General features: G+C 41.5%; 1 protein-coding gene across 3 annotated transcripts in view; it reads right to left on the reverse strand.

Moving 5' to 3' along the window:
• Positions 1-279: 279 nt before the first annotated feature.
• The window catches only part of SLC28A3 (solute carrier family 28 member 3), a 77,190-nt gene continuing 55,172 nt past the window's right edge, over positions 280-22,297 (reverse strand). For all 3 annotated transcript variants that reach the window (XM_086416838.1, XM_086416839.1, XM_086416837.1), the window contains 9 exons: positions 18,874-18,954; positions 16,839-16,964; positions 15,067-15,197; positions 11,854-12,022; positions 11,260-11,457; positions 5,536-5,617; positions 3,978-4,076; positions 3,621-3,741; positions 280-1,886 (listed from right to left, as the gene is read on the reverse strand). In XM_086416838.1, the coding sequence (XP_086272964.1) occupies positions 1,760-1,886; positions 3,621-3,741; positions 3,978-4,076; positions 5,536-5,617; positions 11,260-11,457; positions 11,854-12,022; positions 15,067-15,197; positions 16,839-16,964; positions 18,874-18,954 (1,134 nt within the window). In that variant the 3' untranslated portion in view covers positions 280-1,759. The remainder of the gene's footprint in view (positions 1,887-3,620; positions 3,742-3,977; positions 4,077-5,535; positions 5,618-11,259; positions 11,458-11,853; positions 12,023-15,066; positions 15,198-16,838; positions 16,965-18,873; positions 18,955-22,297) is intronic.

Genomic DNA, 22,297 nt, shown 5'->3' on the forward strand with positions numbered 1-22,297 from the left:
TGGGAGTATTTGCAAAATGAATGCATGTTAATAATCTGTATAGTTACAGAGACCTCACTCAGACCTAACTGCTTGGATGTGCTGATTTTATCAATGGAAAGAAAAATCAAGAAAAATTTCCATATTTCATGACTCCAATCTATTCTTAGCTGTGACCCTAAGGCTTCTGTGGTGTCAGAGAATTTGTTTGTAACCACAGCTTCTGGATTGGAGAGAGAAATGCCACTTCTGACCCCTTCTCTGTTTGCAAATCAGTGGAAAATAATAAGGAGAATAAGAAGCAGTAAATGTCCCTCTTTATTGAGATTAGGAAACATTCATATCTGGACTCACAATACTGTATTTGAAAAAGGACTTTCAGGTTAATGAAAACTGTATCAGTGTGAAGATAGACTCAGAAAGAAGGGTGGAGACTTCGCATTCCAGGCACAGATAAGACAGAATGCAAAATTCTTCATTTCACAGCCTTGGCTTGAAACAAGGTCAGGGTGCATAGACTGACAGCAACTTTCTATGCTGGGTGAGTGCAAAACAGCGCTGGGTGACCTTGGGCGACAGCCAAGGAAACACACAGGAAACACAAAGACACTCCATCTTTGCCATTTCAGAAGACTACGGGTGGGTGGAGGATATACTATGAGGAATAAATAGCTCTCTAGTATCTACATCTGCCAAAGAAGAGTGAAGTCATCACTGTCTACCAAAACCTTCGACTGAATAGCTTTACTGGGAAAAGGGAAACTTCCACCTAGCCCAGCACCACTCACAAAGTTCACACAGTATTGATAAGATTTCTGGAGGCAGCAAGCCTCAAGTGCTCACCAGGTCATTTGCCTGATCCTTACCCCCTTACTATCTATTCTCATCACATGACTTAGAAATAATATCTTCCTCCCTCAGTACTAGCCCATTAACAATAATTTCCGAGTGTGGTACTGGAAAGAGACTGGAGTGAATAGGATGGAGAGAAAGGGGTACTTTTTGCCACTTTTGCCACTTTTTATTAAAAATGAATATTAATTTTTGAATTTGAAAAGGGGGAGACTTTAACTCTCAGGAATAAAACAGAGTAGAGAAATGCAAAGAGTTAAAAAGAGAAAAAAGAGTGAGAGAGAAAAATAATAGTCATAGTAAACAGAGGAGAACCAACATATGAATAACTGGCATCTCTTACATACTGTGCCATAGGCTTTTATGAAGGCTGACACCAGAACATATAGAACAGAGGGAAAGGACATGCAAATACCATTTATGTTCCCACTTCATCACCACTACACATACACACACAACACATACAAATCAACTATTTACACATGGATTTAAAAAATTACTCTTGTGTCTGGACAAAAATGAAAACACAAATAAATTACTTAAGGTATTCCAAAACCTTTCTCACATTCTTTCTTTTGGGTGAAGCCCATTTAATCCAGTCATTAGTATTTGTGTTTCCTCATATAATGTGGTCTTTATGCCATTAAGATCATTGGTGATGAACATTTCACTAAAAAGCATCTTTGCATTGTCTCCAACATGTCACTTTGGGACACCAAAATAAGTAATTCTCAGTAGTGGGGAGGAGAAGAAAGGGGAGGAAGAAGATGCTATAGACCTGAAGCATTCACTCCTGGTTTTCTTCTTTAAAGTTGAAACTCCATGACAGAAGTATTGATCTGTGGAAATAGCTTGTTTCTCCCCACTCTCCTCAAAGCAGAAAATTCAGCACCTGTACTTAAGAGTTCTGTTGGAGGAGTGGCTGGACTCAAAGTACGTTAGGAATCCAACTGCAGTTCAGTGTTGGTGTATTCAACAAGTTGCAGCAGTTCTTCAAAGAATATAGGCTATGGTTTCCGGTTGGGATGACCTCACCAGGACCCTTGACAACAGCGCTGGAGCAAAGGAGAATAAAACAGTTAGTTGAGACTTCAAAGACAGAAATAGAAGATGAACAGAAGATGACACATGAGACATAGCACAGGGTAGGAAGCCTATTTCTTCCCTCACATTCCAGTTAGTGTTAGTGTTCATCACTCAGTGGTGTCTGACTCTGTAATCCTAAGGACTGTAGCCCACCAGGCTCCTCTGTCTATGCAGTTCTGCAGGCATGAATACTGGAGTGAATTGCGATACCCTTTTCCAGGAAATCTTTCCAACCCAGGGATTGAACCTGGGTCTGCCACATTGCAGGCAGATTCTTTACCATCTGAGCTACCAGGGAAGCCTAACATTCTGGTTAGGGTGGGTTAAGGATAAAGTAGTTTTGGCTCTTAAACCCTGTTTGGCCTGAAAGACTCCCCTTATTTCCTCCAGAGTAAACAAATAAAAGATAGAGTCAATCTTTATAAAACACTTGCACATGGGGCTTCCCTGGTGGCTCAGTGGAAAGGAATCCTCCCGCCAATGCAGGAGACATAGGTTTGATCCCTGGGCTCGGAGAATCCTACGTGCTGCAGACCAGCTAACCCCATACACCACAGCTACTGAATCTGAGCTCTAGAGCCTGGGAGCCTCAACTACTGAAGCCCACGTGCCCTAGAGTTGATGCTCTGCAAGAAGAGAGGCCACTGAAATGAGAAGCCCATGCACTGCAACCGGAGAGTCACCCCTGCTCACTGCAACTAGAGAAAGACCCATGCCACAGCCAAAGTCCAGCACAGCCAAAAATAAATAAATAAAATTATATTTTAAAAAACCCCCAAAACTTGCACCTTAAGAAGGGCAGATGGAGTGGTGATACTGATTTTGAAGATAGAAACTGTACAAGATTGGAGGGCTGGCATGAGTCACTGATGGCCCCTCATCCACAGAGGCTCATCACCAGCATGCTGTCAGGGTAGTCTGCATTGCTCGATACTTTTGAAAGGGAGGCAGTACCTAGTAACTAGTACTAGGGTCTTAGATAAGGGTCTGGGTAGAAAGACTCAAATTTTCTTGGCTCCTTCTATCTTACTCTTGCTTGCACTCATTTTGCTTCAGTAAGTGACATAGTTTCTCCAAGCCCTAATTTTATCTAATGCTTAAAAAAGCAATAGTGCCCAACTTATACAGTGGTTGCAAGGTTTAACTGAGCTAATTCATACAGTGCCTAATACACAGCTGGGGGCATATTAAAATGTTTGAGCAGCATTGGTTAGTGTTATGGTTTCTAGTCTTAGTTGAGAAAAGTCAAGATGGAGGTGTTTTGGGATCCCCTGGTGGTCCAGTGGTTTAGAATCCACCTACCAATGTAAGGGACATGGGTTCGGTCCCTAGTCCAGGAAGATTCCACATGCTGTGGAGCAACTAAGCCTGTGTGCCACAACCACTGAGCCTGCACTCTAGAATCTAGTGTGCCTCGACTACAGAAGCCTAGGTACCTAAAACCTATGATCCACAGTGAGAAGTCACTGCAGTGAGGAGCCCATGCACCACAATGCCACAACAAAGAGTAGCCCCTGCTGGCTGCACCTGGAGAAAGCCCACACTCAGCAAAAAAGAACCAGTATAGTCATAAATAAATAAAAAGATGAAAGGTGGTTAGAACTGCCACGCAGGGTTATGAAGAGTTATGAAGTTATAATAAGTGGACGGTATTTTTATTATTAATGATGACTATAAAGAAGTTATCATCAAAAGTACAATACCTGCTCAGTAGACCCTGGCAACAAGATACGACGTTGGTTGTATTTCTGACTAAGCCGGAGTTGAAGGCATTCTCCAAAATGTGGTGGCAGTTGATGTCTACAGGAGTGTTGGTAAGCATGCCTAGAAGTGGAACAGAGTGCCATTTATTTAATTAATGATGTCACCGAACTCTTCTTCTATTCTTGACTTCTCCACCATGCTCCACACTTTTCACATCACAGTATGCTTAAGAGCAGCTCTGCCTCTCAGCTCTCTACAGCAACATATGGTGTGTATGTAAGTGGTGGGCACTGTCCCCCCAATGTTGCCATCCTGTGAGTGCAGGGAGACAGGACACAAACAACACAATATAATACCTGCGATGCAGGCTGTCAGGAAGCAGGCGATGGTCCCCGCAATCAGAGCTCTCATTGCTCCTGCGGTGATGTCACGCTTTCTTGAAGGAGCCATGGAAGCTGGGGAACGTGAAAGAAAGTATGAAAGGTTAATGTTGAGGATATTGATTTAAATTCCAAATTCTTTGCCTCTGAGAGTTCTAGGGCTGGAGTCTCAGGTCAGCTGACTTTTCTTTTCCTTTTGTAAACTGAGTGGGAAAATTCAAGATTCAAGAACTAAGTGATGAGCTCCACACCCAGAGAAGTTTCTCTGGCGTAGGAGACCTCACAGTGTGTTAAGGGCATGGCAAGGTAAATGGGTTGCAAGGAGGGATCCCAAATATCTGCAACTCATCTCTCACCATCCCCTTCTTTGCCTATGGTGGCACAGAATTAATTAATCACAGCATTTTCCCATTGAACTTCCACTGGCCCTCAGAATCCTTCTCCAGGTGGTCATTAAAAATCTACTGGAATTGGCATGCAAAGTGAAATGTATTTGTCATCTTTGAGTGGGGTAATAATATCTGTACAAGGAGCACAAGCTGGAATCAAGATTGCCGGGAGAAATATCAATAACCTCAGATATGCAGATGACACCACCCTTATGGCAGAAAGTGAAGAGGAACTCAAAAGCCTCTTGATGAAAGTGAAAGTGGAGAGTGAAAAAGTTGGCTTAAAGCTCAACATTCAGAAAACGAAAATCATGGCATCCAGTCCCATCACTTCATGGCAAATAGATGGGGAAACAGTGGAAACCGTGTCAGACTTTATTTTTCTGGGCTCCAAAATCACTGCAGATGGTGACTGCAGCCATTGAAATTAAAAGACGCTTACTCCTTGGAAGAAAAGTTATGACCAACCTAGATAGCATGTTGAAAAGCAGAGACATTACTTTGCCAACAAAGGTCCATCTAGTCAACGCCATGGTTTTTCCAGTGGTCATGTATGGATGTGAGAGTTGGACTGTGAAGAAAGCTGAGCACCAAAGAATTGATGCTTTTGAACTGTGGTGTTGGAGAAGAGTCCCTTGGACTACAAGGAGATCCAACCAGTCCATTCTGAAGGAGATCAGCCCTGGGATTTCTTTGGAAGGAATGATGCTAAAGCTGAAACTCCAGTACTTTGGCTACCTCATGCGAAGAGTTGACTCATTGGAAAAGACTCTGATGCTGGGAGGGATTGGGGGCAGGAGCAGAAGGGGACGACAGAGGATGAGATGGCTGAATGGTATCACTGACTTGATGGACGTGAGTCTCAGTGAACTCCGAGAGTTGGTGATGGACAGGGAGGCCTGGCGTGCTGCGATTCATAGGGTTGCAAAGAGTCGGACACGACTGAGGGACTGAACTCACTCCTGATGTTAGCCAGGACACACATAGGAAAAGTACATTGCAGAGCGGGGGCAAAAATAGGCCCCAAAGAATTAACTGCTGTTGCAGTGTCTCTTTTTCTAACACAAATAATGTTACAGAGCAACATGGAGATCAGAAGCACGTTTACACTGTATCTGTTGGTGAAGAATATTCTTTTCACTTACTGAGTCCGCCGATCACTATTCCCAGGGAACCAAAATTGGCAAAGCCACAGAGAGCATAAGTGGAGATTGCCTCAGAACGCATCTGGAAATAAGCATAAACACACAGATGTATACATGATGTGACCTAGTTTAGTAAATCTGATATCCTAACTGGGCTTCCAATTCTGACTATGAAATCACTATTGACAGGTAAATGTACAGTGTATGGTGTCAAACACCTGTTGTTTTTTCCATCTCCCCCTGAATTTTGAGGAAGGAAAAGGGGCTGTGTGGGTTCAGAGACTTCATGAAGTTCTTAGATTGGTAGTCTTGGCCTCTACAAATGCTATTTTCTGCTCAATGATAACTTTTATATTGTGTCAGGCAAAGTATTAGCTGCTGATGATACAAAATTGGTTCTAGAAAATACTCACATTACATTTATTTGACAGAGGACTTATTCAGAATGTATAAAGAAATGCTATAACTCATTAAGAAGACAAGCACCCAATAAAAAACAGATAAAAAGATTTCATGAAAGATATGCAAGTGGCCACAATAAGCACAGAAGAAGATGTTTGACATCAATTGTCACCAGGAAAATGAAAATTAAATGAAAACAATAAACTATCACTATGCATCCATTAAAACGGCAAAAAAAGATGAACAACATGAAGTGTTGGCAAGGATGTGGAGCAATGGGAATTCTTATACACTGTTAGTGGGAATGTAAAGTGGCACAGCCTGTTCGTAAAATATGAACATACCTAGCAGGTTTTTTTGTAATTGAATTAACATAAGAGCCTGTATGAGCACTAATACCACTCCTAGGAATGTTCCCAGGAGAAATAAAAGCATATGCCTATAAGGAGATTGTACATGAGTATTTAAAGCAGCTTTATTCATAATAGCCCCAAGCTGGAAACAACTCAAATGTCCTTCAATAGCCAGATGGATAAATAAAGTGTGGATATCCATAAAATAGGATACTACTCTACAATAGAAAGGAAAAAACGAACACATGCAACAATATGAATCCTGAATCCATTTATACGAAATTCTAGAACAAGCAAAAATGATTTATAGTGAGAGAAAGATCACTGGTTTCCTGGGACTGGGTTGGGGTGGGATGAGGTGTTGTTGACAACTGGCCAAGGGAAGTTTCCTAAGTGTGGTGGAAATGTTCATTATCTTGACTGTGGGCGTGGTTACAAAGGTGACAGGTTTATCAAAATATAGGCCTTTTTTAGTATGTAAATTATACTTCAGTGAAAAGGAATTATCTTAGCAAAAAGGAAGTTCACAGATAGCAGAGAGGTTCCTTTCCGCTATCTGTGTGTGCGCTTGCCTTTCTTTTTTCCTCAGCTCTGACCCGATTATAGGAATATTAGGTACTAGGAGAGTGAATAGTCTTTTTACAGGGAAAGATGAGAAGATGGCAGGTGGATTCTTGGAAGCATGAGCATGACCCTCCTCCTCTGTTCCAATGGATAAGACATGCTGCTCAGTCCAGATAATCTTCCTCAGATTGAGCAGCTGACTGTGGGAGGCTTGGAAGATGCAGTGGGCTCAGTTGTTCACCAGAGACACAGCCAAACTGGCAAAGGCGCCCACATGACCAAGGCAATAATTTTCTTTACCAAAATCCTGAAAAATCTATGATTTGTTTTGAAGAACAAACCAGGCTAACGCTCTATCAAAAGTAGCAGTGCCTTTTTTTTTTTTCCTCTTTTTTTTTTTTTTTTCACTAACTGAATTTTTAAAAGCTCATGTTCAAGGTTCAAGTGGTAATGGTAAGTTTTTTTGTTGATTATAAAGCTCCTCTTCTCTTTCACAATTTCTGAGAACTCCTTTGTTGATATTCTCCATCATCATGCAGACAGGAAAAAAAAAATATTTCAAGTATTTGGGCGGTCCACTGTTTGCGGAAAAGCTCATTCTTGTCCCCTGCTCAGTCTATTGCTTTTTCATTTAGTTCAATTGGCTTCAAAAATAGGCAAGCTTGTTAAGAGGCCATGGGGAAGGAGATGGCAAAAAGTGCTTAAGATTCCCTCCTCATTTCTGAGGATCTAGGGGAAGAAGGGACACAGATGTGGCCATGTAGGGTCTTATAATAAGAGGAAAAGGAGGCTGGGATGATTCCACTTAGCCTTTGCCCAAGAGTTATGTGATAGAAAGAGCTGCACTGTACTAGGAAATTAATAATAGTTCTTTCAGCTCTCCTTGTACTGGATCAAAGATGCCACAGGTACAAGGAAAGTCATTGCAGCATTACTTCTAATAGCTAAAAAACTGTAATAGTGCTCATCAACGAGGGACTGGTTGAAATAAGTTATGATGTGCTCATATTGTGTCACAGGCATCCAAGATACATTGCCAAGGGCAAAGAGCATTGCTAACAGCAGAGAGCATGATGCGAAATGTGGAGAGGAGCGGAATCGTAGAGAAATAGGGAGGATGACTTCCTTTCCCTGTACACCTCTTGTACCTTTTGAGTTCTGTACCATGGTACGTTTTATGTGTAAACAAACAAACATGGAAAGTATTATCTTTATTCTAAGAAAAAGAAGATGGTGAAAATGATGGAGTGATAAAGGGCTCATTCTGGGGGTAACGTGCTACATATGCATTCCTCTTTTTTTTTTTTTAAACTGAAGTATATTTGATTTACACTGTTTTGTTAGTTTCTTCTGCTCAGCAAAATGATTCAGATATATATATATATATATATATATTTATTATATACAAATATGTATTCTTTTCCATTATGGTTTATTACAGGGTATAAATTTAGTTTGCTGGTCTATACAGTAGGACCTTATTGTTTATCTACTTTATGTATAGTAGTTTTAATCTGCCAGTACCAAACCTAATTTATCCCTTCTTTTCTCTTTCCCCTTTGGTAACTGTAAGTTTGTTTTTCATGTCTGTGACTCTGTGTCTGCTTCATAAATAATTTCATTTGTGTTATATTTTAGATTTCACTTAGATATAAGTGATATCATATGGTATTTGTCTTTCTCTTTCTGACTTACTTTACTTAGTATGATAATAGGTTCATCTACGTTGCTCTAAATGACATTATTTTATTATTTTTTATGGCTAAGTTGTATTCTATTGTGTATATGTACCGTATCTTCTTTATCCATTCATCCATTGATGGACATTTAGATTGCTTCCATGTCTTGGCTATTGTAAATAGTGTTGCTATGAACACTGGGGTTACACTTTTCTCTGAGTATATTCCCAGGAATGGGATTGTTGGATCATATGGTCACTCTAGTTTTAGTTTTTTGAGGAAAAGTGAAAGTGAAAGTCTCTCAGTCATGTCTGACTTTTTGCGACCCCATGGACTATACAGTCCATGGAATTCTCCAGGCCAGAATACTGGAGTGGGTAGCCTCTCCCTTCTCCAGGGGATCTTCCCAACCTAGGGATCGAACCCAGGTCTCCTGCATTGCAGGCAGATTGTTTACCAGCTGAGCCACAAGGGAAGCCCAAGAATACTGGAGTGGGTAACCTATCCCTTCTCCAGCAGATCTTCCTGACCAGGAATCAAACTGGGGTCTCCTGCATTGTGGGTGGATTCTTTACCAACTGAGCTCTCAAGGAACCTCCATACTATTTTCCATAGTGGCTGTACCAATTTACATTCCAACCGACGGTGTAGGAGGGCTCCCTTTTCTCCATTCCCTCTCTAGCATTTGTTATTTGTAGACTTTAATGATGGTCCTTCTGACTGATGTGCGATTGTGCTCATTGCAGTTTGATTTTCATTTCTCTAATAATTAGTGATGGGCATCTTTCCATGTGTCAGTTGGCCATCTGTACATATGCATTCTGAACACTTAGATGAAGGTCATCAGTGTGCATACTTCAATGGATAACACTGTGTTTTTGCCTTACGGACCCAGGTTGTATGCTTTAGTCACATTGTACCTTTTCCAAGAGATGGTGGGATGCTCCCACCACTTGTTGGTTGGTAAACAGAAATTGTAAGAACTCGTCCCCATTTGGTTGACTGGAAATAAGACATTTGGAAAAACAAAATGCTTTCCCCTTTGTGACTCAACAATAGCAAAAGCCATTGAGTTCCTATCTCCAAATATCCTCCTGTGAGTCTGCCCCTGGTTGGGCTCACTCCCAACCCACATCAGCTTTACTGTTCTATTTCTATCCTCTTAATAACCTGTTCACAAACCTGCTTAGTACAGCCAGAACTGAGAGCTCACTTTGCTTAATAACAAAACTACTTTTTCCAGGCAACCGGCAGTAGGGGATGGAAAACATTTCACTTAATGTAGCCTATTCTTTACTTTTGGCAGGGAAGCCAGCTAGTTTGTGGTGGCATCCAAATGATGAGGATGTTTGGCCAAGCTCCATTGTGTGGTCAGTTGAAGAATGAACACTGAGAAACAGGAGACCTGCAGAGTTATTGTTCATCTCAGATGTGTGGGTCAAAATGCCCCTGACCATAAATACAAATCAATACTTCCCTGGAGTATGCTGTTATATTTGTGTAACACGTGGGAGTAATCTGCGTGTTTGGTGTTTGGGAGGCTGGGAGAGATGGTCAGAGGTGGGCAGTCTCAGAACCTTGAACAGCATGCTTTTCCTTCCCTTTCCCTTTAAAGCCAAATATGTGCCTAGGACGTTAATTCCAAGCAGATTGTTTTGATGAGTAATGGTGGTAGGAAATGTTCGCCATTTCCCTTAGAGTTTCCATGTGTGACAATTCTGTTCTTCAGAAAAGTAGAAGCTGGAGACTCAGCTGCAAATATGGCTGAGATAACAGCCTCACCTGGATTCCCTCATCCCATTCAAGGCCAAGTAGACATGAGCATCTCCTTGCAGGCTATGGACCTGAAATCGTGCCATAATTATAGGGCCTGAGCTTTTTGTCTTCCCTCATTCACTTGGAGGATAGTTGTTGTGTCTCACTGCCTCTTTAATATAGGCACTAGGCGGCACTTGGGCAGTTTCTCAGAGATCAAACAGTTTCTTAAACAGGAAGAAAGAGAACTTCATGATCATTAGATGACGAGTCCCATGAGAACAGAGGCTTTATCACTCATTTAACACTGTGGCAGCCATCCACAGCACAGTGCTCAAAGAAGACATTCCATAAATATCTGATGTGAAAGTGAAGTGAAAGTGAAAGTCACGTAGTTGTGTCTGACTCTTTGCAACCCCATGGACTATATAGTCCACAGAATTCTCCAGGCCAGAATACTGGAGTGGGTAGCCATTCCCTTTTCCCAGGGGATCTTCCCAACCCAGGGATCAAACCCAGATCTCCTGCATTGCAGGCAGATTCTTTGCCAGCTGAGCCACCAGGGAAGTCCAAGAATACTGGAGTCGGTAGCCTATCCCTTCTTCAGCAGATCTTCCCAACCCAGGAATTGAACCGGGGTCTTCTGCATTGCAGATGGATTCTTTATCAGTTGAGCTATTGGCTATAATCCCAGCTCATGGACTTGCACTGATAGTGGCTCAAAAGTAAATGATCATAGTGGTAAAGATTAGCCGTGTTTCTTTCTACACACAATCACATACACACATGTGCACATGCATGCCCTGTGATTAACTCAACGTAGCCCGATTGTGAAGTCAAAGATTTGGGGCCTGTTTTCTTCTCTGATGTACCCCAAATACCTGGCATGGTACCTGGCACACAGAGGCACCAGCAGCTATTTGATGAATGTATGTATGTGTTGAAGTATATCGGGAAGGAAATGTACTCACCGACATGTACTGCTGCACACCATCCACAAATTTGGGTCCACCCACTTGCCTTAAAGAGATCAACTTTGAGAGTTGCTGATAAGCCACAAATTCATTGAAGAATGTCTTATAACCTATGAGTTTGGCAACCATAAAGCTATCTTGCCAGTCTACTCCCATCATGAAGGCAAAGGGCATGAAGATGTAGGAGCATATTACCTACAAAAAAAAAAAAAAAAAAGAAGACCTCATTAGAGCAGTGATTTGCTTCCAGTTTTTGGGTCTCATGCCTATGACCAGATTGTTCCCATCCCCTCTGTGTCCTTAGGCAAAGAAATCCCTGTGCCTCCTCTAGCCTCTCTTTATTCTTTAGAAGTAAAGGTTGAAACTGGTCATTTGAAGTAAGGTAGGATTTGGGGGAAGGAGTCAGGAATGAATGTGTTGGGGGAAGGAGGAGAGAGGGGTGGGAAGTTGGGGGGTTCCTGGTAAGTCTGTACATGGTAGAAGAGTGCACTATAGCCAGTTAGAGTATATTATAGACAATTCATAAACCAGCTTTATTTTTAACAAAGATTGGCAGAAATGAAAAGGAGGAGGAATATGATAGAATTGTACCTCAAAACTCAGTTGTGGGTAGTCAAACATGTTTCCCAACCAGGACAGGGCTGAATTCATAAAAGACAGCAGAGCTAGGAAGGCAATCAAATTCACGGCAATGTTCGCCACCAGGGAAATGGATGAGGATGCTCCCTGTGTTGCAGCTTCTAGGAGATTCCTTGAATCACTTTATCAAAAAATAGCAATTCCAGAATTACTAAAGGATTGTCAGTGGATGGACATCATAGGTGTAGAAATGGCATAATCGGAGCTCATTTGAATGGAGAGACAAACTCATTTGAATGGAGAGACAAACCCATGTCCTGGCTGAAATACTCACCACGAAATCATGAAAGGATTTAGTTTTTGAGAGTAGGTGATGGGCATATGAGTGTCACTCTTTTAATTTGGGGAAATAATTTATAATAAAAAAATTATAATAATTAATACAATTAATTAATATATATTGTATTATATTTATTAATATATTAATAATTAATATAATAAATAAATAGTTTATAACAAAAAAGAATAAAATATTATAGGTTTAAACAATTATATTTGATGGCTTCCAGAGAATATTTATAAAATATTCACAGTATCAGTCAGTCAGTTCAGTCGCCCAGTCGTGTCTGACTCTTTGCAACCCCATGAATCACAGCATGCCAGGCCTCCCTGTCCATCACCAACTCCTGGAGTTCACCCGGGAGTTCACAGTATAAGAAGTAACAATTCAAGGAAGGTCTGTGTCGCATCCATCATCTCTTTTAAGAAATGGAATGTCACAACAGCTTTGAGCACTCCCTCGTTAATCACATCTTCTTCTCTCTAATCTCAGAGGTACTTGGCCCACTAGGATTTGCTTAAGATTCCCTTTTTAGAACTCTATTACACTGTTGGTGGGAATGCAAACTAGTATAGCCACTATGGAGAACAGTGTGGAGATTCCTTAAAAAACTGGAAATAGAACTGCCTTATGATCCAGCAATCCCACTGCCGGGCATACACACTGAGGAAACCAGAAGGGAAAGAGACACGTGCACCCCAATGTTCATCGCAGCACTGTTTGTAATAGCCAGGACATGGAAGCAACCTAGATGCCCATCAGCAGATGAATGGATAAGAAAGCTGTGGTACATATACACAATGGAGTATTACTCAGCCATTAAAAAGAATACATTTGAATCAGTTCTAATGAGATGGATGAAACTGGAACCTATTATACAGAGTGAAGTAAGCCAGAAAGAAAAACACCAATACAGTATACTAACGCATATATATGGAATTTAGAAAGATGGTAACAATAACCCTGTGTACGAGACAGCAAAAGAGACACTGATGTATAGATCCGTCTTATGGACTCTGTGGGAGAGGGAGAGGGTGGGGAGATTTGGGAGAATGGCATTGAAACACGTATAATATCATGTATGAAACGAGTCGCCAGTCCAGGTTCGATGCATGATACTGGATGCTTGGGGCTGGTGCACTGGGACGACCCAGAGGGAGGGTATGGGGAGGGAGGAGGGAGGAGGGTTCAGGATGGGGAACACAGGTATACCTGTGGTGGATTCATTTCAATATTTGGCAAAACTAATACAATATTGTAAAGTTTAAAAATAAAATAAAATAAAAAAAAGATTCCCTTTTTAATTTTCTTTCCCCTGAATAATACATTGTGTTAGTTTACACATTTGCTAGCTATTTATAAGTGAAATCCACATATTCCATATAGATACTTTGGCAACTTGGTTTTCCACTCATGGTTATGATTCTCTACATACAAACAATGGATGAATCTCAGAAACATATTGGTTGATAAATTCCGTTATATAATGACATACTTTTGAACACCCTAAATTCCTTATTTTTTTTCCACCCCTTTCTCTTTCTTTCAAAAAGAGCAAAAAGTAAATGAACCTAAGAGGGGTTAGGAAAACTAATATCACATCTCATCATCCCTATTATATAAGAAACTTCTGGAAATGGTGATCCTATGATTTTCCAACAGTCTTAAATCATGGCCCAGTGAAGCCTATGTGTGGGTTCAGTTGGTCAGTTGCGTCTGACTCTTTGTGACCCTGTGGACTGCAGCCTGCCATGCTCCTCTGTCCTCTGGGATTTTCCTGGCAAGAATACTGGGGTGGGTTGCCATTTCCTTCTCCAGGGGATCTTCCTGACCCAGGGATCAAACCCATGTCTCCTGTGTCTCCTGAATTGTAGGTGGATCCTTAACCGCTGAGCTACCAGGGGAGCCACAATGAACTCTATATGATATTTAAAATTAATGATCTATTCACCTGAACCTAATATAATATCACAAACCAACTATCAGATCAGATCAGATCAGTCACTCAGTCGTGTCTGACTCTTTGTGACCCCATGAATCGCAGCACGCCAGGCCTCCCTGTCCATCACCAACTCCCGGAGTTCACCCAGACTCACGTCCATCGAGTCAGTGATGCCATCCAGCCATCTCATCCTCTCTTGTCCCCTTCTCCTCCTGCCCCCAATCCCTCCCAGCATCAGAGTCTTTTCCAATGAGTCAACTCTTCGCATGAGGTGGCCAAAGTACTGGAGTTTCAGCTTTAGCATCATTCCTTCCAAAGAAATCCCAGGGCTGATCTCCTTCAGAATGGACCGGTTGGATCTCCTTGCAGTCCAAGGGACTCCCAAGAGTCTTTTCCAACACCACAGTTCAAAAGCATCAATTCTTCAGTGCTCAGCCTTCTTCACAGTCCAACTCCCACATCCATACATGACCACAGGAGAAACCATAGCCTTAACTAGACGAACCTTTGTTGGCAAAGTAATGTCTCTGCTTTTCAATATGCTATCTAGGTTGGTCATAACTTTCCTTCCAAGGAGTAAGCATCTTTTAATTTCATGGCTGCAGTCACCATCTGTAGTAATTTTGGAGCCCAGAAAAATAAACCAACTATACTTCAATCTAAAAAAAAGTTAATTAAATGAAATGCCTACAATGAACAGTCAAGGAAATGCATTGACATTTAGGTACCGGTAGTTAGGAAAGACTTCCTTGAGTGTTGAAAGAAGATATTTTGGATAGAGTCTACATAGTTATGTGAAATTAAATTCACTTTAATTCACTGTGTTCTCTGATAATAAAATTTTTGCTGCACTTCGAATTTGCAGCAAAACTCCCCTCCCCCACCCCCAGCCTCCTACTTTTGTAGTAATTAACTATTAACTAGGTGAACTTGTTCCACTTACCCACTTTCCATTTTCATGGCATTCTTGAGGTTTATTTTAGGTGTTTCTGTCTCAGGCCAAAAAAGTTTAGAAATAGCCAATGCCGCAGGTGCAGACATAACTGAAGCAGTTAACAAGTGAGAGGATGAAACCTGTGATTTCAAGAGAAAGACCAGTTTAAGGTTTAGCTTTTCTGTTGTGTTTAGAATGAATGACCCAAATGCCTTACAAGGGAGGTGATGGGCAGGCATTGATTCTGTGCCAGAAATCAGTGTTTCTTTGGAGGCTTGGAAAAGCTCAATAGTCATATCCTGGGCATCAACTTGAGAGAAGGGAGATGGCATCAATTGACCAAATCTTTTGGAGAAGCACAAACCAAAATTTGACCATTTCAGAAGAGAATTAATCCTGTGTTTAGGAACTTTCTAAGACGATAACTCTACCTCTCTGTTGTTCTTTCAAATGTTCAAATAGCCCCTAAAGCTATTTCATTATGTCCTCAATTTAGTTGATGGGTATCTGGGGCGCAGGCATGCATACACCCTCTCCATTTTCCTTTTGCTTTCCTGATGTCCTTTGTGCCTCTACATAATATCCGTTTATTCAGAGTCCCTTTAATCTGTAAGTTGTTTTTGTTTTCCTCACTGCAGTTCTGCTTAAACTCTTTCCCTTTCCCTCCCACAACCTCTTCCTGTTTCTGGATTCTCTTCCCTGTGTTTCCAGAATTATAGAATCTGCTCCTCCCTCCCTACTCCCATTCCATCCAGCACAGTTTTGTAGGCAGAATTCATATAGCGATCCATCTGGGGCATGAGTCAAACTGCTGTTCCTGAGGTCTCTACCCTTTTTGTCTTTCTTCTTCCCACTGATTGGCTCTGTAAGATTTGGATGAAGTCCTGGATTGAAACTTGCCTATCTTATGTGAATTCCTCATCAGCTGGACCACGCAACTGCTATGTTATTCCATTTTTCCACTGGAGGCTGTAAGCTCTGTGCTCGAGGCATGTGCACCGGTTACCATAACATTCTTCAGCCCCATCCCATAGACCAACGGCTCTCAAACTGGGCTATACAATGAAATCTGAGGACTGAAAAATAATATTGATGCCTGGGTCTCATCCCAAGAGATTCTGGATGAATTACTCTGGGGTATGGACCTGGGCATTAGGGCTTTCAAAAGCTTTTTAAAAATCCCAGGTGATTCTAATGTGAAGTAGGTTTTGAGAATCTCTGCTGTAAGCCAGGAGTCAGAAAAAGCTTTTTGTAAAGGGTAAATAGTTTTGGCTTTTGGGGCCACAACTACTCAACTCTGTATCATAAAAGCTGCTTAGATAATGAACACGAATAGCTGGCTTCCAATTAAACTGTAGTTATTAAAAAAAAAAAAAAACCAAAGTGATCTAAATTTGCCCCTGGGCCAGAGTTTGCTAAGGCCTGACCTAGATGGCCTTTAACTAGTGTCTGTAATAGTTAAATTTTTTTTTTTACATATTTAAATTTTCACCCGAAGTAACCTCATAATATGAGGTTATGATTGAAATACCAGATTTCATTCTGGTATGGTTGGATATAGTTCATGTTTAGGTGCCTGGGATATGAACGTGAAACACCAAAGCTCCTTGGGGTCACTCTATTCAAATGCCAAAAGAACTGTGACCATCTATACAGAAAAAAGGGATACTCTTTTTGCCTCCTTATCTGGCAGCAGTAGTAAAGGAAAGAACCGAAATAACAATAGTAAAGAAAAAAAGAAGATTGAATTTTTCCATAAGTTAAGCCTGAAACATTCTTACCCCAAAAGAGATGTATGCACCTAAGACACTTCCAGCAATGGTAGAGAACCCAGCGGTCATGATCGCGTGGAGTTCAGACTTGGTGACATATGGTAAATACGGTCGGACCAGCAGAGGAGACTCGGTCTGGAAATACAAAGCGACCAGATTAAACGTTCCCTGAGGAGGAGAGGCTACTACTCAAAATTCCATTCTCTACAGCAGAATTTCTAAGAGTGGACTTCAGGCCAGTTCCATCAGCTTGACCCAGGAATTTGTTAGACCCATAAGTTCTCAGAATTACTTAATGGAAAACTCTAGGGCTGGGTCCAGCAGCAGTGTTTTAATGAACTTGCTGGTGGTTCTGATGAGTGTTCATGTTTATGAACCTATACCATCAATGTCTGGGTCTTTTGGACTCTAGGGCAGTGTATATACAGAGTCATGTGTGAAGTTCGTAAGGCCAGTTTATGTAAGGCTCCTGCCTACCCTAGGATTGGACTCTGATGACTTGGTACTCTTTTCTAAGGTTGGACAACCATGGGCCAAGTAACTCTATCCAGTGGCCTGGCCTTGGAAACTATGATTCCCAAACCTCTGTGACTTCCCATCTCCCAGCTTCATCTCAACATACCCTAACCTCTTTGCTGATACCATAGGGAAACAAAGACACAAGTATTAAAAAATACCAGCAATAACAAGGACCGGTGCCCATGGGCCTTTCCCTAACTGAAAATCAGAGAACTACCCCTACTTGCATGGAAAGGCATCAATTAGAATATAGTTGTAAAGGCTTGAGTTCCATTAAGGAGGGCAGGTGGCCTACAGTGTGGGACTCTCCATAAATAACAGCTGTACTTTTAGCATATTAAGTACATATTAAGTATCAAATTGAGCACCACAGGAGCATGTGTGCAATTTTACAATTTTCCCCTAATTATTTCTAATTGTTCTATAAGATTGAGTGTGTTGAGCTTCAATTTATGGACTAAATAGAAACTCAGTACATGAGCCCTCTTACCCTGCAGGTAGGAGTAATCAGCTCAAGATGGTGCCCTAATTAGTCCTGAGGGATTTTATGGCTATAATTATAATAATTTCAACTACTAGGGAAAGAGCTCTGCTCTAGGCTAGTAAGCTAGGCTTACCAATCAGAAGGCTCAGCCGCCTGGAGCAATTGTAAGCCTTTTAATTGGGGCCATGTGTTTTTCGGGGTGACTTGATTTTTGCTTCAAATTCAGTTTCCTTGCATAGCCATGCTAGCAAGTATTCATACCTGGTTTCCTTGGTGTGTGATTCCATTCTGCCTGCAGTTATGTATCCTAAGTGATGAGGATTTCTTACTTATATACCCCTTAGGAATGCTGCCATTTTGAGAGATGTCCCTTGGCAACATATTTCTCTGTTTAAATGGACTTCAGGCAAAAATGTATGTGATAGATAAGGAAGATGAAAATGCTTTTGCTCATCAGCATTTTTCTTTAGGCTCAGCAAAGAGACTGTTGGACGGTTCAGATAAATTGAGAATGAGCTTAAGTACTGATATGGCTGCATGGTTCTTGGGGGAAAGCCTTTCTTGGTCTCTTTCATTGCCACAAGCTTTATATTAGTACTAAAGAATGAGAGGCTGCCTGTTACATATTTGCAGCTTCAAGACGAATGGTGAACTCCACTTGAGTAGATGAGCTGCTAGCCTTTGATGGGTGGGTCAGAAACCTCAACAACTCAGTTAATTCAGAAAAGATTTGTTGAGAATCTATGCATGAGAAGCCCTATGCTTTGATAAAATTATTCAGTTTTTCTTCCTCTCCATAAATTTCCAAGAACCCAAATTCCACACTAGGCATGGACTCTCTTAGAAGAGCGCTCTCTCTCTGTCTCTCTCTCTCTCTCTACCCTTGGAGTCTACACATTATTAATATTGAGGGTTCCTTATCTTGATACCTTTCTCCTACAGTAAAGGAAATAACACTGTCATTAAAAAAATTTTTTTTTCTCTTTCTGGAAAGAGTATCCATTTTAGCAGATGTTTTCTTTTTTTGATTTTACAACTTACCTGTCCAATAAATATATTGCCAGAAGCTACTACAGATTCAACAGGAGATGTTCCCATAGTCACTAGCATTACCCATCCAACCTAAAAGGCAAACAAGGATAAAGTCAGTAAAGAACTGTTTGTACACACAGAACTTCAAAGTAGGGATAAAAATCCTTAAAATGGAGGAAAATGCTGAGGACTTCAACAATTGTACTAAACTTGAATATATATACCTTATTGATAGGGACAGAATAAAGGGACAAAGTAGGTGATTAAATAGCAAATCACACTGTTGCTGCTGCTGCTGCTAAGTTGCCTCAGTTGTGTCCGACTCTGTGTGATCCCAGAGATGGCAGCCCACCAGGCTCCCCCGTCCCTGGAATTCTCCAGGCAAGACCACTGGAGTGGGTTGCCATTTCCTTCTCCAATGCATGAAAGTGAAAAGTGAAAGTGAAGTCGCTCAGTCGTGTCTGACTCCTAGAGACCCCATGGACTGCAGCCTACTAGGCTCCTCCCTCCATGGAATTTGCCAGGCAAGAGTACTGGAGTGGGTTGCCATTGCCTTCACGCTAAGGGATTGCAAATAGGAAAAAAAAAAAAAGGGAGACTCCTGTAAGTTAATGATTACTCAGGAAAGCAGATTTGCTTAAGCATAAAACCAAGTGAGCTAGCTTAGCAACAAACCCTGCAACGGAAGTACAAGACATTCCCCAAAACAACAAAACAATGGTGGCATGAGACCCACATCCTGCTCAGCGAGTTCAGTAACATGCTCTCTGCACACATAAAAACAATAATTTATGAAAAGGTGACACTTCAAAGTGAAAGACCCTCATTGTACTGAGATCTGAAATAATTTTCCGTAGTGCCATGACAGTCTTGGCTTGACCTGGTGGGGACAAAATCTCCTCTGCCAAGCATGGAGGAGAAGCTGATGATGGAAGCATGGGGTCTACTTAAGAATGAGGAAGAACATGGTTTTTTCCCTCTCTGCACTTTTCCTTTGTTTATAAGACTGTAGCCCACTAGTTTCTCAGGGCGTGGCACCTTCTTGCCTGTCTGCTTGTAAAACTCATAAACATCCTATTCTAATAAATCATGCCTTTCATTGAATTCTTTCTGCACTGAGAAAGAAAAGACTGGAGCTCCTTGCTATGCTAAGTCACCTTAGTCGTGTCTGACTCTGTGTGACCCCATAGATGGCAGCCCACCAGGCTCCCCCGTCCCTGGGATTCTCCAGGCAAGAACACTGGAGTGGGCTGCCATTTCCTTCTCCAATGCATGAAAGTGAAAAGTGAAAGTGAAGTCGCTCAGTCGTGTCCGACTCTTATCGACCCCATGGATTGCAGCCTAACAGGCTCCTCCGTCCATGGGATTTTCCAGGCAAGAGTACTGGAGTGGGGTGCCATTGCCAGCTCCTTGATGTCCTTCAAGACGCCACCTAGCGTTTTCATTACATAGTGCATAAAGCAGGCTGATCAAATCTTACTTGAATGCTAAGTCTGAGTCAATATGCCAGCAAATTTGAAAACTCAGCAGTGGCCACAGGACTGGAAAAGGTCAGTTTTCATTCCAATTCCAAAGAAAGGCAATGCCAAAGAATGTTAAAACTACTGCACAATTGCACTCATTTCACATGCTAGCAAAGTAATGCTCAAAATTCTCCAAGCCAGGCCTCAGTAGTACATGAACCGTGAACTTCCAGATGCTCAAGTTGGATTTAGAAAAGGCAGAGAAACCAGAGATCAGATTGCCAACATCCGTTGGATCATCAAAAAAGCAAGAGAGTTCCAGAAGCATCTACTTCTGCTTTATTGACTACTCCGAAGCCTTTGATTGTGTGGATCACAATAAACTGGAAAATTCTTCAAGAGATGGGAATACCAGACCTCCTGACCTGCCTCCTGAGAAATCTGTATGCAGGTCAAGAAGCAACAGTTAGAACTAGATATGGAACAACAGAGTGGTTCCAAATTGGGAAAGGAGTATGTCAAGGCTGTATATTGTCATCCTGCTTATTTAACTTATATGCAGAGTACATCATGCGAAATACCGGGCTGGATGAAGCACAAGCTGGAATCAAGATTGCTGGGAGAAATATCAATAACCTCAAATATGCAGATGACACCACACTTACGGCAGGAAGCAAAGAACTAAAGAGCCTCTTGATCAAAGTGAAAGAGGAGAGTGAAAAAGTTGGCTTAAAACTCAATATTCAGAAAACTAAGATCATGGCATCCAGTCCCATCACTTCATGGCAAATAGAGGGGGAAACAATGGAAACAGTGACAGACTTTCCTTATTGGGCTCTGAAATCACTGCAGATGGTGACTGCAGCCATGAAATTAAAAGACACTTGCTCCTTGGAAGAAAAGTTATGACCAACCTAGACAGCATATTTAAAAGCAGAGACATTACTTTGCTAACAAAGGTTCATCTAGTCAAAGCTATGGTTTTTCCAGTATGGATGTGAGAATTGGACCATAAAGAAAGCTGAGCACCAAAGAATTGATGCTTTTGAACTGTGGTGTTGGAGAAGACCCTCGAGAGTCCCTTGGACTGCAAGGAGATCCAACCAGTCAATCCTAAAGGAAATTAGTCCTGAACATTCATTGGAAGGACTGATGCTGAAACTCCAATACCTAGGCCACCTGATGTGAAGAACCAACTCATTGGAAAATACTCTGACACTGGGAAAGATTGAAGGTGGGAGGAGAAGGGGTTGACAGAGGATGAGATATTTGGATGGCATCACTGACTCAATGGACATGAGTTTGAGCAAGCTCCGGGAGCTGGTGATGGACAGGGAGGCCTGGTGTGCTGCAGTCCGTGCGGTCTCAAAGAGTCAGACATGACTGAGTGACTGAACTGAACTGAACTGAAGTCTGAGTCATTGTATATTCTTTGAACACTATACAATGAATATCTCTTGACATGTCTATTTTGTATAAGTAATGTCTTGATTTTTTTTCCGAGTAATAAGTTATAATATTTTCTAACAGTCATGTCAGTCTTCACAGCATTCCAAGGACTATTTTAAGCCCTTGTTCTAGTGATGAGTTTAATCTTTATAATAACCCTCTCAGGGAGGTCCTATAGTTAGACACATTTTACAGAAGAGGAAACCAAGGCACAGAACTGTTTAGTTGTTCTGTCAGAGATTGCTTAGTTAATAAGTAATGGGACGTAGTTGAGGTTTGGCTTTTTCTACCTAAGTCTCAAACATGGTTGACAGTTCCACTTTTGTAGTAGTTCTTCCAACCAGAGACTGTAGTGCCCACCCGAGAATGGGGACTTTCTGTTGCATCCTCTCTCCTTCCTTCCTGCTTCGACATGAAACACAGGAATGCTAAGTGTTTCAATTGACAGTCAGAAAATTATGCACTCTGGCACTCTTGCTGAAACCTTTAATCCTGCTGGTATTCTGGCTCTCTCTCCATTT

The sequence above is a fragment of the Bos grunniens genome, chromosome 8, assembly GCF_055505025.1.
Source record: "Bos grunniens cultivar Pamir isolate PY7600 chromosome 8, Bosgru_T2T1.0, whole genome shotgun sequence".
Taxonomy (NCBI): Eukaryota; Metazoa; Chordata; class Mammalia; order Artiodactyla; family Bovidae; genus Bos; species Bos grunniens.